Source organism: Populus nigra, chromosome 4 (genome assembly GCF_951802175.1).
Source record: "Populus nigra chromosome 4, ddPopNigr1.1, whole genome shotgun sequence".
Lineage (NCBI taxonomy): Eukaryota > Viridiplantae > Streptophyta > Magnoliopsida > Malpighiales > Salicaceae > Populus > Populus nigra.
This window is the reverse complement of record NC_084855.1, coordinates 11,683,964-11,700,627: the sequence shown is the minus strand read 5'-3', so window position 1 is coordinate 11,700,627 and position 16,664 is coordinate 11,683,964. Positions and strand designations below refer to the sequence as shown.

The 16,664-nt window shown below is 31.5% G+C and overlaps 1 protein-coding gene and 2 non-coding genes across 3 annotated transcripts; 2 read left to right on the top strand and 1 right to left on the bottom strand.

The window, feature by feature from the left end:
* Positions 1 to 6,862: 6,862 nt before the first annotated feature.
* Positions 6,863 to 6,933, top strand: TRNAG-GCC (transfer RNA glycine (anticodon GCC)). Its single transcript has one exon. It is a non-coding gene; the product is annotated as a tRNA-Gly (tRNA).
* A 5-nt stretch (positions 6,934 to 6,938) lies between these two features.
* LOC133693053 (small nucleolar RNA snoR114) lies at positions 6,939 to 7,023 on the top strand. The gene has a single exon (XR_009842065.1). It is a non-coding gene; the product is annotated as a small nucleolar RNA snoR114 (small nucleolar RNA).
* A 520-nt stretch (positions 7,024 to 7,543) lies between these two features.
* Positions 7,544 to 11,256, bottom strand: LOC133692816 (E3 ubiquitin-protein ligase At1g63170-like). The gene is made up of 5 exons (XM_062113963.1): positions 10,453 to 11,256; positions 9,869 to 9,991; positions 9,652 to 9,784; positions 8,467 to 8,631; positions 7,544 to 8,014 (listed from the first exon to the last, which is right to left on the bottom strand). Exons 1-5 carry the CDS (start codon positions 10,986 to 10,988, stop codon positions 7,838 to 7,840), a joined length of 1,134 nt encoding a protein of 377 aa, XP_061969947.1. The 5' UTR covers positions 10,989 to 11,256; the 3' UTR covers positions 7,544 to 7,837.
* Positions 11,257 to 16,664: the final 5,408 nt, after the last annotated feature.

Here is a 16,664-nt window from a genome sequence, read left to right as displayed (position 1 = left end):
AATTTAAAAATCCTATAAATAAATCAACTAAAAATTAATCTCATATGAAAAAACAAATCTCACAACAACATTTAACAAATTATTAAGAACAAAAACAATTAAAAATAAAATAAAAAACAAATATAAAGGGTTAAAAAATCATGAAAAAAGAAGAAAAATCTTACCTTAATGTAGTTGCAAGTGAAGCTAAGGAGAGAAATTTTTTTTCGTAAAGCATATTAATTAAAAAAAACAAGAGGATAAAAGAAGAAAAAAGAAGAAGACATACCCGAGCATGGAAAAAAAAAGAAGGAGATGAGGAGAGAAAAGAAGAGAAAGAAATAGATATTGATATAGTGAAGAAGAAGAAGAAGAAGAAGAAGTAGAAGTAGAAGAATAAGAAGAAGAAGTAGTAGAAGAAGAAGAAATAAGTATGTCTCTTGTGAAATAAGGGATTCGGGCTTTGTATTGGGGCGCGTTAGCGACGGATTTACTGACGGATAATTGAATATTAATATTTTTTAATTATTCTGTCGGTAATATTTAATTTAAATTTTCAATTTCATAAAAAGTTTTCAGAAACCGCTAATTACCGATGATTTTTCAGTCCGTCAGTGATTCCGTCTGTAATATTTAAATGAAAATTTTAAATCAATTGAATTTTTTCAGAAAACCGCCAAATAACACCGACAACTTTTCAATCCGTCAGTGATTTTGTCTGTAAAAAACAACAATTAACAGTGCAATTGGAAAGTGAACAGTTCTGGAACTCTCTGGAAAATACCGACGGATTTTGTCCGTCAGTGATTCCCTTTGTAATTGACACGATGAACAGTGTAAACAAGTTTACCAACGGATTTACCGATGGATTTTACCGACGGAATAAATTCTGTTGGTAAATCCTGACACGTCATCATTTTTTTGGCTTTGTTTTAATTTTTTTGTCCCTCCGTAATTCCCTTGGTATATACCGAGGGAATATGTCTGTCGGTAAAATCCCTCGAAAATTTACCGACGGAAATATTCCCTCGATATTTCCATTTGTATTTATCGGTTTTCTGGTAGTGTATATTTATAAGAAAAAAGACAAGAAATTAAAAAATTCATGTAATTAAAAAAATCTTACCATCTGTCTTGCATGCAAAACAAACAGAACGGGGTCATTAGTGTGCGTAGTAACAGAACCTTGAATTTGTCGGCTCCAATTCCCCGCACCAGACCATGACCGTCGCGTGAAATGCTTGGTGTCACGTGCTGAATGTATTCTGTCCATATAGTCTTTGAGATGTATGGCGACCTGAAACCCTTCCAAACCATTGTGTCATTCCAGCCTAGCAGATTGCTTTCTTTCCTATATTTTTTAGATTTTTTTGTGCCTCATACCAAAAATCACGCAATCTATATAATACAAACGAATTATCTATCAGTAAATAACAAATAAAATTTTAATATAAGGAATAAAAAAATTATGATGATTTCGATATTATCTAGTTGTAACGTGATTTTTCCAAATCCTAAGTTGATAATTCAACACATGTTTCAACAATTTACAAACAAATATAATTTTACAAAATCTGAAAGGAATCCTAACATGTACAAATCATAAATCCATACAACAAGTTTGTTTGAGAAAAAAACTATAAAACAAGTAAATGCTCAAATAAAAAACATATACTACAAAAATTATGCAAAAAAAATAACATTTTAAAATTGTGTTCAAATTAAAAAAAGATAGATTTGTTTGCTTAATGTGGAGAATTCTCAATAAAATTTGAATCAAAACTCGGATGCTGACAAACAGAGTGTTGTGGTGCTAAAAAAGTTATGAGAGGTTGAGTCATATTGAGATTGAGGGGGGTGGCTGTTTGTTGCAGAAAAAAATAGACAAGGAAGAAGTAGAAATAGGACAGAGGGAGAGGAGGGTCGAGTGGCAAATCATAAATTTAATATTATCGATGGATAGACCGACAAAATTATTCTAATGATAACTCTGTTAGCAATTCTGTTGGTAGAAATGTCATGTCACCGTACGGTTTACTTTCTACAATCCCACTATAATATTGTCCGTAATGTTGTCGGTATATACCGATGAAAGTTTTATATCGGGATATTCACGAACAAATTTTACTGTCAAGCTAATCACTTCGTAACTTCGTTTGCAAAACTTACATGTCATCGTACTGTTTGTATTTTTTTATTCTTTTTTTTTCATTGTGTTCTCTTAGTATATCCTATACGAATATTCTCGTTGGTGTTTACAAATGAAATTAGCAAAGAAAAAATTCGGTCGGTAATTTTAACAGTAATAAACCTTACCAAGAGAAAAGGAAAAGAAAAAAGAAAAAGGGTGGACGTGGCCAAACTGGTTTTCATCTTTCTATTTATTTATAATTCATGAATAAGGATTTACTTGATTAATTTAGTCCATCTTAGACCATTGTTTTTGCGTTTTGCATGAATCATGTTCGTTGCCTGCAAAATAAAACAAGTGGAACAGCACAAAATATATGACCGAAGAGGAAAAGACCAGGTGGCTGCCACGTTTGGTAGAGATCCCTTGACACAAGCGAGATCTGATCTTGGCCGGCTATAATAAAGGCGCCGACAATAACGGCTGCACTGGTCTAGAAGCTCCCACCGAACACCTTTTTGTCATGTTGGAGGAAAAATCGTAATGGTCGTTCCTAATACTGGTTTTAGCACTTGAATTGAGTTGTCGGCTCAATAAATTAAATGCGGTGGACAAGCAAATACAAAATTCTATATTCCTACCTGACCGTGAGCTCCACAATTTTCGCAACTTATTCTTATTTAATCTACACATTATCCAGAATAAATAATCTTAGATTATTTAATTTCTAAAGAAAGAATTTCATTTTTAGAAAAAATATTATTTTCTTATCAAAACATTTCATTTTTATTTTGATAAAAAATATGTATTTTTTTTATAAATAGCATGATTTTTTAAATAAAACTCTTAACACAATCAAAATAAATATTATATGACTCTTTATTCATGATTTTTTTCTAGTAAAAATATATTTTTATAAGAATAATACTTTTTTAAATAAAAACTAAGTATTATATGAAAAAAAAATGTCAATTGAAAAACATTTTTTTGTTGTAATTACTATAGCTCAACTATATATAAAAAAAATAAACAATGATTACTGTTTTAACACTACATAAAAATTAACATAAGTAGATAAAAATAAATAAATTTTTATTAGATATTTATGAACAATTTTTTAAAAAATATTATGTATATTAGAGTCATATAATTGTTTTTACAAATTAATTGACAATGTTACTATAAAAATTTCAAATCTTATCTGAAAAGCAAGGCATAATTGGTTGATTTTTTAGATTTTATTATAATAATATTAATTAAAAAGTATTTTATTTTAAAATAAAATAAAATAAAGTGGAATGTCAGGCTGTATGCTTAACCTTTAAAAAAATCTCAAATACCTTTTTTTTAAAAAAAAATAGCAGACAATATGCTGGCCGGCGCATGTTTCTTTTCAAAAGAAATATAGGCGACAACATGTTGCCTACCTGGAAAGACAATCTCTTAACCAACGGACTTCAGAGATTGAAAATTTAAGTTAAAGTTTTTAAAAGGCTGTCATTAAATTAACAATTGACGATGCACTATGTTTCTCATTGAAAATAAATCAATTATAATTTATATTGAATAGAAACATCAAAGAAATCGAATAGAGGTTTAATGGCAGATCGGTGAAGAAAAACACCTACGTTGCTCTCGATCCCATGAAATCATTCACAGTCAAAGATCCTGCAACGCCCTTCTAGGGTTATAAAGATTTCTCGTATTGACATGTCTGGAACAAGTTTTTGGTCCCATGAAGGATATTGACATGTCTGCAACGCCCTTTTGAGTTATAGATTGAAGGTCCCAAAAGGGTTTGATCAGAACGGTATCATTAATGTTTCGGTGAGACTAAGAGTGCCGGAATATTTGGCATTGTGCCTGAAAACAAACGTTCAACATCACAACCTGCGTAAGTCGGCGCTGCCGGTACTGGGTGGAAAGAATTATGTATGATGCGGTTGTGAACGGTATTCCTGTTTGGAATGCTAAATTTACGTAATTGTTTTAGTGGGCAGCAGAAGATGTCTGTATGCCAACAAAAATTCTTAAGAAATTTATAAAATTTGTTATTTATAAGTTTATAACTTTGTTGTATCTTAAATATATATTACTTTAATCCTATAATAAATATAATAAAAGCAATTAATATTTTAAATATGATGATCTTCACGTCTCAATCTGTTTGCTATACACACTTCGATCCACTTATATAACAAATCAAGTTTATAAATGTTAAATAGTGATAATTGCGATATATATATTGTGTACGAGGCATTGACATATCCTTGAAATCTAACAAGATCATTAGCATTAATTTGTTGCAAACGAATGATCTAGATTGAGTTAAAAACAACCCATTTTAATTATTTAAAATATGAGAGAATTCAAATTCATTTATATATATATACATATATATATATATATATATATGCAAGTAAAATTAGTAAAATTATGGTCCAGTGGTAAGAGTTTGGGACCAAGAGATTTATTTCCTTTGTGATTTCAGGTTCGAGTCTTGTGATTGCTCATATGATGGCCACTGGAGGTTTACATGGTCGTTAACTTCAGGGCCCGTGGGATTAGTCGAGGTGCGCACAAGCTGACCCAAATACATTAAACTAAAAAAAATTACCGTAGAAAAGTTTCTAAATAAAGGACCCTGAATTATCAACAATGACAAAGCGCATCATTTTGTGGAATTCTAATTTTGACAATCCATTATTAATATAAAAAATAAATTAAACTAAAAAAAAATTACCGTCGAAAAGTTTCTAAATAAAGGACCCTGAATTGTCAACAATGACAAAGCGCATCATTTTGTGGAATTCTAATTTTGACAATCCATTATTAATATAAAAAATAAATTAAATAGGATAAGAGGCGCATATTTGTCTCTCAAGTACAATATAATTCTCAATTGGATCCTCAAACAAAAAGAATTTCTAATTATATATATATATATATATATAAAACATTGTTTAAGACAAATTAGGCCACCTTGTTTTTTTTTTTAAAGGAAAAAAAATTTAGAGGGTTGATTAGGTGATGCCCAATAAATGAGAAATTCAATTAAGAAATGTTTTTGTTCGGGGATCAAATCGAGAATTAGGTGATAGTTAGGGGATAGAAATATTTTTTGGTGATAAAATAAACCGCATGCAGGCAGCATTCTCCCCATCCATTTTTCAATTAAGATTATACGCATAATTATGGTAGAGTTTGTGGTCAAATACAGCACCTGTTATATATCCAGTAGCGTCCGAGGCTCCAACACCGCAGTCAACCTCTGATAAACTTCAGAGCTGCTTACCACCTTCCGTTACAAACTTTCGAGAAATAGGTCAATCGAGTTGTCTCGCAGTGCCGGGGATTGTTTTCCACAAGCTTTTACTCTCTCTCTCTCTCTCTCTCTCTCTCTCTATATATATATATATATATATATATATATATATATATATATATATATATATATATATATATATATATATATAAACGTGGAAGTCTTAGTCAGGGTTGTTTGCCAACATAAATTGACTTTTAATTGGAGAATTGACTTTTGAAAATGAAACTTGCCCTTGTTGTTATATAAGGGAGTGGAATTCTATTCTACTATTCCAACTTTCCAAGTCAATACGTCGTAGTAATTCTCTTCTTCATACAAAGTTGCACGCACGCTCTTGAATATCACGCGCGTGGCGAGGGTGCAAAACCCTACAGAAGAAGAACAAGAAACAACATGCCTGTTTCTCGTTGCTTTCTATTTAACTTCCTATCCGAACTTTCGAGCTAATCAATCAAAGTCTTTTCCCAAACTTGAAGGACTATCTATGATCTTAGTATGGATCGAAAATGCTTGGAAACTGAATAAGAGAAATAGCTTGCCATGGACGTTGATTCTATGCATATAATTTCCCGGAAAAGGTAGTGCAAGAAATTAAATATCAGTACTTATGAATAATATTTAAGAAGCTGTTTAACTTTAAGTAATTTATTCATCATTTTTTTGTTTTTTTCTTGATTTTCGGGGGTGTTATTTTAACTTATTCCATTTATTCTTTTCAATTCTATGTGGGAGAATTGCACGTATAACCCCAGTTTTTTTGGTTCAATCTATTTAAGTCCAGCTGAAATTATTTATTTATTTATTAGTCTTTCCTCCTTAATGGATGTGTTTATTTGCTAACGACATTCACTATTAGATTTAACAGTTTTATTGATAGAAATTTTTGTCAGTATATATTTTATCGACGGACTCATGAACATAAACAATCCGTCAAAAAAACTTCCGTCTATTATTTATGATTTGTCAATAAGTCTGTTGGTAATAAATATACCGATGAATTTACAAATGAAAAAAACACGTCAAAAAAATATCATCCATTTTATTCTGTTAGTATCTCCATCGATAAATTTAACATGTCATCAAAAAGAAAACTATATTTAATGTCATAGGTGTTTTTATCAATGGAGTTATTATGTTGGTGAGTTAATAATAATATTAATATTTATAGCAATTTTTTCTAATTTTCTCTGAAATATTAATTAAGTTATTTTATCGATAACCCCATCAAATAAGATACATCAATGATTAAAATCAGAAAATTTCATTAATAGATGTGATGTTCAAATTAAAAAAAAAAATTGGAGAAGTTTAGGGATCAGGGGAGAAATAAAAATATAGAATTAGTTTACCTAGCAAAGGAAGGGTACGACAAGACTTATCGGTTGAATGTATTTATAGAATCAAAGGCATATGGATATCAACAAGCACCAGTGGTCTAGTGGTAGAATAGTACCCTGCCACGGTACAGACCCGGGTTCGATTCCCGGCTGGTGCATGGAGGAGCAATGATGAAAGCTGTGCCGTAGCGATGGTAGGGTCTATCGCAAGCATCTGATCACCAGATGATATTGGCTCTGCTGAGCTCTTTGTATTTTTTCGTGATTATATATATATATATATATATATATATATATAATCACATAATTAGCTTTTTTTCAATTCATGTAATTTTATTTACTAAATCTTACAAAAATTACGCAATTTTGTTATTGATCCAACCTCACCTAAAAAATCTATAATACAATACGATGGTTTATAGTTTTTTTATACTATCAAGTGTACCAAGTTTTTTTTTTCATTTATCAGTTAATATATTTGTGTTTTTTTTTTTAAATTTCTTTTGAAATTATAAAAATAAAATTATTTGCCTTTGGTTTATTATTATTTATTTGTTTATGAGTTACTGATCCCTGGTACCTGCCCAAAAAAATAAAGGTGTAAAAGCAATTTGGTGTTCTTCATTTCTCAAAAGTATTTGGAAAAGCAACAGTAAATACGATTACATTACATGAAATTCACACGTTACAGACACTTTACTTCGATGCTGAGCGTTAATGATCCATGCAAAGCGTAAACCATTCACATATGCCAGGTAAGAGCAAGCATTGAGCACAAGAGGAACCACCATCTAATTGAGCATGGTTATTTTGTCACTTACATACTGAGAAAAAGGGGAAGAAGTTGAGAAAACTGCATCTTTACAGAAACACAAAAAAAAAAAAATCCTCCAGAACTCGTGGATAATAATAGTAATAGTAATAATAATGCACAGATTGCTTGGTCGCTCTTATCAAAAGCACCGAGCAGATGCTGCTTGTGACCAAAAAAACAAAAACAGCTCCACACTACAGGGCCACATGATTCGTCTAGGGAAGATGTCTACTCCAAATGGCTGATCTCTATGCTTCTTCACTGCCACTTTGACTGTCAGCCTTTAGAATGTCGAACTTGCAGAGAGGGCAGGTTGCATTGATGCAAAGCCACTTGTCTATGCACATACAGTGGAAATGGTGACCACAAGGAAGTTCACGTAGTTCGCTTCCATCTTCATAGGCAGAAAGGCAAATGCAACACTCCTGTGGTTTATAACAAATATTCATGTCAGAAGTGAATCAAGAATAAAGAGCTGAAAATGGGGAACCAACCCCTAACGTTAAAGTAACCATATCGTTGAGAGAAGGAGACCATGTGAGGTTGCAAATTGAGATCCAGCCATTAGGTTTTTTCTAATATATATATACACCCACGTCATGAGTAGTACGATGAGGGAATTTGGTCAAGAATTAAAAAAAAAAGGTGCCCTGTGTTTCCTTTCCCAACCAGAGTGTTTGCAGTGTAAAGCTTCGGGTTCAATGCAGAGGTGCAAGTCATCCCTCTGAAATAGTCGTGAGCCAATTGTTCTGCTTTTCACGTTCAATTTGCCTTATAGACCCAATAGCTGCCCAACCTACCCCAGCCTTCTACCATTAGAAGGCAGAGAGTGCATGCATTTCTAGAAGAGACAATAAATTCCCGTTGGGATACTTACCGTGTCTTCACGGGAAAGGGCACGTTCAATGGGTGTGTCAGTGTCACATTCAGTCATCATCCCACCAAAAGACTCTTGACTTTCATCATTAACTTTCTCACAATTCCCTATCCTGTGAAACTTGTATTTTAGTAATCGATCAATCTCTTCTTTAGTCGCTCCTTCCTGTTTTCGAATTGAAGGCAATGCAAGATTAGGCATGGAATATTGAAGGACAAGGACCAAAGATGCAATCTACGAATGAAATGCAAACAGAAATGACAACTCTTTGCGCATAGGTTGGGCAGTGCCTTCTGAATCTCAAGAAAAAGGTCAGATGACCAAAAACAATTGGCTAGCAAAGCCATTGCCCAGTACCCAAACAACTCAAACTTTAATATATCTACATCACCTGATTTAAAAAAAAAAAAAAAGAGGTACAAAGAATATTGCTTTAAGACAACAACGATGTCCCTACACTTGTCTATGTCACTCCCCGGACATGAGGTCTTTGATGGGCATTGATTCTAAACTTTGCCCAATAAGATAATTCATATGTATCTATTCCAGTTAGTTTTAAAGATCACAAAGAATAACATATCAAAGTGGTCTACAGAGAAAAAAAACCTGAATCTACACTGTCCTCAAAATTAAGCAACAATGCAACTTAATTAGACATCATTCACACAAAATGTGGTCGTCGTCGTCATAATCAACAGTGCACCAGGTTACTGTTTCTTCAAGCCGACACACCACTTTAAGGCTTTGCAGGTTGGAGCAGCATATGCTCATTCTTCTCAACCTTAATGTTGTTCTACTGCTCCAGCTTCCCACCAATAGGAAGTTAGAAATGTTAAGTCTAAAGGGTCCAACCTCATCAAAGGGACAAAGTCATGATGGGGCATTAAAGGTCTTTCATCAAAGGTTGAGAAAAAAGAGCAAGGGTAAAGATTCATCACTTGTCATCATTTAAAGGGAGTTTGGAGGAGGGGCTCAATCTGGTAAGATTTAAAGCTCCAAGCTTTATCTAATTTGTATTTATGACTGAGAAGAGAAGACAAGTTTTTCCAAGTCCTAAACTGCAAAATTATGTTGTCAAGAAATAGAGAGTAACGATATTTCTGCTCTCGCTTCTAACTCCCTATAGATTCAGTTCTTGCATCGCCAGTTCACTTACTACAAATTTTGTTCAGATTATTTTTTTACCTGGTCTGCCATAGCATATAAGATGCCGATTATACAAGGTAGGAAGCAGCAAACAGCAATACCAATGAGGCATGCAACAGCAATGCAAATAATTACAAAGAGCGTGTCAGCAGCAAGAAATGCAATACAAAGCCTGCAAAGCAAAACCAATAAACATAAATAAACGCATGAGAGCCATAAGCTAAAACACATCAAAGAAAAATATGTTCAAACAAACCAGTAAAGCTGAGGTGAATCCTTTGCCACATTTTGGCGACCAGCAGTAGTAACCCAGTAGAATCCAATAATCCACCATATAATTGAAAACGTCGTCATTGCAGATTCCACACGCTTAGCAACACTGTAAGAAAAGAGCATAAGCGTTCGCATATCCACGAATTCATAAAATCCATGGGCTTCAAATCTTCACATTCCAATAATAATAATAATAATAATAACAACAATAAAAGAGCATCATCAAATGCACTACAGTTAAGCAACTTACAGCGCAGAAGAAGAATTGCTCCCAGTTTATTTTTCTTGCAAGATTGTTCTCAATTTTCAGAAAACAACATGAATCAAAAAATCAATTCTCACCAAGTCCCAAAATAACTCCATTAACAATAAAGCTGAAAACCGCACATCGCACAACCATGCAAACCACTTCACAAAAAAAAAGGACGAACAAACAAACTTTGCAAGCAAAGCAAGCTAATTAAATCATCATTTCTTCCAAAACAAACCTTTTTGTTCTATTTTACACTAAAATAAAACACGCGCGCGCGCGCGCGATCAAAACAATGACAAGTAGCGAAAGCTTACCTAGTATTTTCACCATCATTTTCACTTTGTTGAGTTCTGAAATCCAACGAATCCCCTGAGTCGGAACTCAAAATCCCACTCTCTCTTAACCCCAAATTCCTTCTCTTTCTATACTCAACAACAACACAGACAACATGACACGAACACAGCAAAATATACGCAACAATCCACACTCTGAAAGGCACCCTTGGCTTCTCCTCCAAACTTAACCCCAGGACACCAACAGCTATTATCACAATCGCCAAACTCCACAAAACATCAATAACAACTACCGGCTTCGAGTAACCCCAGTCACTTTGCCTCTCTTCAAGCTGCTCCGCCGCGTTTTCACGAACACGAACAGAGGGTTCTCGGAGCATCATGCGGCGGCTGCTCGCCCGACGGAGGATACGGGCGGCAGCGCCACGGAGTTGTGGTGGACGGCGTAACAGGCGGCGGCTCCGGAGGAGGTGGTTCGCAATTGAATGGGCTAGGAGTGGTGAAGAGTCTATGGCATCGGATTGTGGTGATGTTAGTGAAGAAGTTGCAGAATGCATCCTTTTCTCCCCGCTCGCCCCCCCTCTCTCTCTCTCTCTAATTTGTACGACAAATGAGAATTTGAAAGAAAGGTGTGCTTAATTTTTAACAAGTTTTTGAATTTGAGGGGATGTACTTCCTTGAGGTGTTTGAAATTTTTGAGGGAATGAAAAACTTCTTTTATATTTGGAGAGAGGGAGAGAGCTCGCGCTGTGAGTCAGGGTAATGATTATTGTTCGCTGGATATCGAAAGAAAAGGATCTCTCTACCTCCGAATATGTCTATCCCATGTTTTGGGTTTGTCGTTTGTACTCGTCTCTTCTAAAATTTTGTTTTCACATTTGAAAGGTGTTTTTAAAAATATTTTATTTTATTTTTATTTTTATTTTAAATTAATAATTTTTTAGTATTTTTAGATATTTTGATGTGCTGATATCAAAAATAATTTTTAAAAAATAAAAAAGCATCATTTTAATATATTTTCAAATAAAAAGTATTTTAAAAAGTAGTCATAACCACACTTTCAAATGAGAAAAAAAAAATATAACTGCTAAATTTTAGTTTTCAAGACTACGTTTGACATGGCATTACCTTTATTATTAGGCCGTGTATGTTGTTTTTTTTTTCATCATTCTTTGGTCCCCATACTTTTGAATTTGATTTTTTTAAAATTATTTATTCGGTTCATGTGCTTGTAATATTGGGTCGGGATGGATTAGATTTTTTTTTTCAAATGTTTTTTTATAATCGATTCTTGCCGATACTATTTTTTTATAAGATTATCATAATTTCATATGACTCAGCTTTAGTCGAGACAATAATATTTTTTAAAATTGATTTATTATTGTTGCTGTCTAATTTTTTTATTTTATTATCAAGTTATTTTTATTTTTTTAAAAACGCAACCATCTCATGATTTTTTTTTAATTTAAATTTTTTTAATACGGCCCACGGAATCGTTTGGGCCACCAATCTAAGTACATCCTAAAGCAATTATTAAAAATTAAAAATTTGCAAGCAAATCCTACAGAGAAATTTACCATATTTTTTTTTCGTTTTTTAAGTAGGAAGCGTTAACACCAAACAAAAGAGAATGATTGCAAAACGTCGAGATGGTTCGCAGGACACCTCAGCAGCGGAGAACGAGATTCTCAACCCTTAGAATAAACCAAAGAATTAATAAACTAAAGGGGTCCCACCTCAGTCTCTTGCGCCAACAACAAAACTTAAAGGAGCTGCCACTTGTCAACTCCACGATCCACACTCCCTCACCCAAACAACTTTAAAAAACAATTCTAAGCCACGAGAATTGGTTTTATATTATCATTAATCTTATTCCAGCTTAAATGAATAAAAAAAAAAAAACACGAAGACAAGAATCAAGAAATGTGGACAGCATGATTCGATGCACCGTAAAAAAATCCACACACCAAATCCCAGGAAGTAAAATGAGAGGTATTCTCCGCAAAATGACATTTTAAAAAATAAATAAGATAAAAAAATCTGTGTTTCAAATAATAATTATATATATATATATATATATATATAACAGAGAAGGAAGAGCTCATGAGAAAGCAAAAGCATTACCATTTTTAGGATTAATAGACCAAGTCAACACGGTATAGGGAAGAGTTTCATGTTGAATTCTAGCTGTTTAGGATTGTCCAAAACGGCTGAAAAAAATGTTTTTCCCCATAAAATTTGTGTATTATCAGTTTTCATGTTCCTTTAATTCTAATAAGCTTTTCCATATTTTTTAGGCTTGTTTGGGAGGGAGTGTGGTTGTAATTATTTTTTAAATTGTTTTTCATTTACAAATATATTAAAATAACTTTTTAAATTTTTAAAAAATTATTTTTAAAATTGGTGCAACAAATTCACATTTCACCACACTCGACATCAGAATCAATAGTTATTTTATTTCCTTTTATCATTTCACCAAGCCATAAGTGATATGTGCGTGACATGTTTCCCAATATTAGAAAACATCCAAGATAGTTTTTTTAAATAAACTATTATAAAATTCCAGGAGATTTTAGTTTTATTTATTACCTCGAAGGCAAACTGTAAATCAACTTAGGCCACCAGTATGACGAAACCTGGCAGTCAATTATTGTTAGGAAATTAAAAATGAAAAAAAAATAGATAAATAAATGCAATTTGGATTTTTGTTTCATTTTTTTCATATAAATCAACAACTAAAAGCAATAATAAAAACAATTAGAACTAAAAGCGAAACGGTAATTTAGTTATGATACCATGTTTAAAAAATATTAAAAGACTAATTTGTCCTTGATTATTCTAATAATTATCAATGAATTTTATAAAAAAAATTGTATTACCTTTAATAACCAGTTTAATGATTTTGTTCTAGAAGGAAAAAAATTGATCATTATACTATTTCACTCCATAATACAATAAATATGGGTGTACATTGAAAAACTTAACACTTTTAGTTTCTTTTAATGGTCTACTTGAAAAAAAATATTTCATTGCTTATTAACTACTATTTTGACAACCTGAACAAAGTTGAACTTGTTGAAAACTAAACACATAAACAATTTAAATATCCCTTCTCTTATTCATATATTCAACCCTCGTAAACTTTATATATAAGACTCTTGTATTCATAGGAAATTACAGGCTTAAAGAATCATGATCCAATAAGAATTCTAAATGCTAATTCAATAATAATTATAATTAACTAGTTAAACAAGATTCTAAACACAATTTTTTTTTTATCAAGGAATTCTACTTAGACTAGGATTTCAACTAATATGTTAAGAATCCCTCTTTTAAATTGATGTTCTTAAACATTTACTTTACTAATAATAAACTCTCCTCTAAACATGGTTTTCTTGAATGCAAACAATAAGTAGTATTTGAGCTTCACAAATGATTCTAATTTAAAGAACTTGAAAAATATATCAGTGACTTGTTCTTCACTTTTACAATAAATCATCTCAATCATTTATGAGATCTCTTAAGAAATGAAGATTTACATCAATGTGCTTGCTTCTAACATGCAAAACTGGGTTTTTTAGAGAGTCTAATTGTTGTAACAAAAAATTATCATAGGCCCTAGTCTCTTAAAGTTAAGTTCTTCAAAAATATTTTTCAATCACATTTCCACATGTACACAAAGTCCCGATCATAAATCTAGATTTCATGGTTAATAAAAAAATTTATCTGCTTGTTTGAAGATCATTACATAGCTCATGGAGCAACCTAAAAACAAACCTAGAAACATTTTTTTTATTATCTTGATCTTCTGTATAATCACTAATAATAAAGCCAATCAAATATGACTTCTCTTTTCATTCTTATAAAATAATCATACACCTAGTAACTTTCAAGTACTAAAGTATTGTGTATTCTTAAGATAGTTATGTCTATGGATAGGATCTATGGAGGAGTGTTCTTCATAGCAAAAACGAATCCTTTGATGAGCTAGAGTATTGTGCATACATTGCATGCTATTTTATCTTGTTTTTTCATGGAATTAGAGTTGTCTTTGTACATGTAATAGAGTTGTGTGTTGTATTTTTTGTTGATGGAATAAAAAAGTGTTAAGCTATTCTTGTACCACTAGAACAATATTATTGTATGGCTAGAGCTAAAGCAGCCAGGATTTTTATGATGAGGAGACCAATTACTTTTTCATGTCGAAGAGTTGTGTAAGCTATATATCTAAGAGTTGTGTAAGCTATAGAGAAATATGATGGGTGAGAGTAAATAAACTAGTTTTTGTTTAGTTTTTTATTGACAGTGTCACTAATAAAATCATGAAAAAATTTCACGTAGAATATGAACATTCCATGGTTGCATCCTCGTTGGGTTGGTAGAGTGATGTGCTTTAACCTTTACTTTACCTGATGGCAAGATGTTTGCCGAAAAAACCAAGTTCCTACATATAAATTTTATTTGCTCATTTATCTTATATAGATTTTCTTACCAAATTAGCCGTTAAAAAGAGGGAAGAAATTAGAGAACAGGTAAAGAAAATGTTAATACAAAAGGGGGGCCAACAAAGAAACCGCTTTTGGCTTGATTTGCAATTTGCAATTACAAGAATTAATCAATCCTAGTTCAAGTATAAAAGCCACTTTAAATCCCAATCCCAATTTATTTGCTCTGTCTCTCTGCAACAATCAATATGTACTTCTTTTTACTACATGCCTTATTCTTTTAGCACATACTAGTCTTAGTGTCCGGGCTTTGCTGCAAGATCAAACTATTTTTTCATGTAAAAATCAATGTTTAGGCGCCGTAAACATATTTTAAAAAAGAAAAAAAATATACGACTCGAGTAATATACCCGAATAGATCGAATAAGTTGACTTTAATTCAATTAGACATAAAAAAATATAAAATGACAGTTGATCAATCCACAACTCATTAAATACAAAAGAACAAATAAGGTAAAAAATGACATAAAAAAACTGATCTTGAACAATTCAAGTTAACATGATAAACCTATAACCTTAGTAATTAAGGTCGAGCCAACCTGATAAACCTGAGGCCCAGATCATGAGATTTGAATAACTCGTTAAAAAAACAAAGAGAATTCTAAAGTTTTTTTTTTAAATAATTATGTTAACTTTTCAAACTCGTGATCCGAATCATTGGATCTGAAGTACCTAATCTAGAAAAACCATGAAGTTCAATTTTCAATCAATCAAAATTTGAAGGATGAAATTGAAAAAAAATATATAATTATACAAAATGATTAAAAATAGCAATTAAAAAATGATGATCAAAATTAAAAAAAAAAACAAAACAAAATGAGTTTTTATTTGATTAAAGGATGAAATTAGAAAAAAAATCGATTTAGTAAAAAGATAAAAAAAATCAAAAGAATGAGGATGAAAATTAACATAAAAAATAAAAACAACTTTTTGATTGAAAGGTGAAATTAAAAAGAATAATAACTTTTACAAAAGGGACAAGAAAAAAAATAAAAATAAAAACATTGAAGATCAAATTAGAAAACATAATATCATCCATTTGAATTGAAGGATAAACCGGAAATCAATAAAACTTTTACAAAAGGTTAATGAAAAAAATTAGAAATCAAAAGAATAAGGATTAAATTAGAAAATATAATATTTGGTAAATTGAGATTGAATGTTAAAATTAAAATTGAAAATAAATAAAAGTTCTACAAAAGGGCTAAAACCAAAAATTAGAAATTAAAGAATAAAGATTGAAGTTGAAATATCAACAACAAAAAAGACCAAGTTACAACTTTTAGGGAATAAGAGAGAAAAAAATAGGAAAAAAATAAAAGATCAACCGACAACAACTCAAATCATTACTAGAGACACGCCTCGCATCAAAAGAAAAAGGACACGATGGAGAGACATTTTTGGTAGGCAAGATGCGCCGCACGTGCTATCCAGAATGCACGGGCACCTCCCATGCCCTTTAAGTGACATTCACACATGTCCATCTTTTTTTTTATTTAGTCAAATATGAAATTGTTATTGACTTTATAATTATATATATAAAAAGTTGTTGTGAAAAGACCAAAAACTCCTTTGATTTCAAGTTTAGTTTTTTTAATTTTACGAGCATTTTGGTCTTTTTATTATGTATTTTAATTATTTATTATTTTTTATATTTGATTAAATATTAAATTGTTCCTCAACTTAAATTATAATATTGAAAAATCATTTTAAAAATATAAAAATATT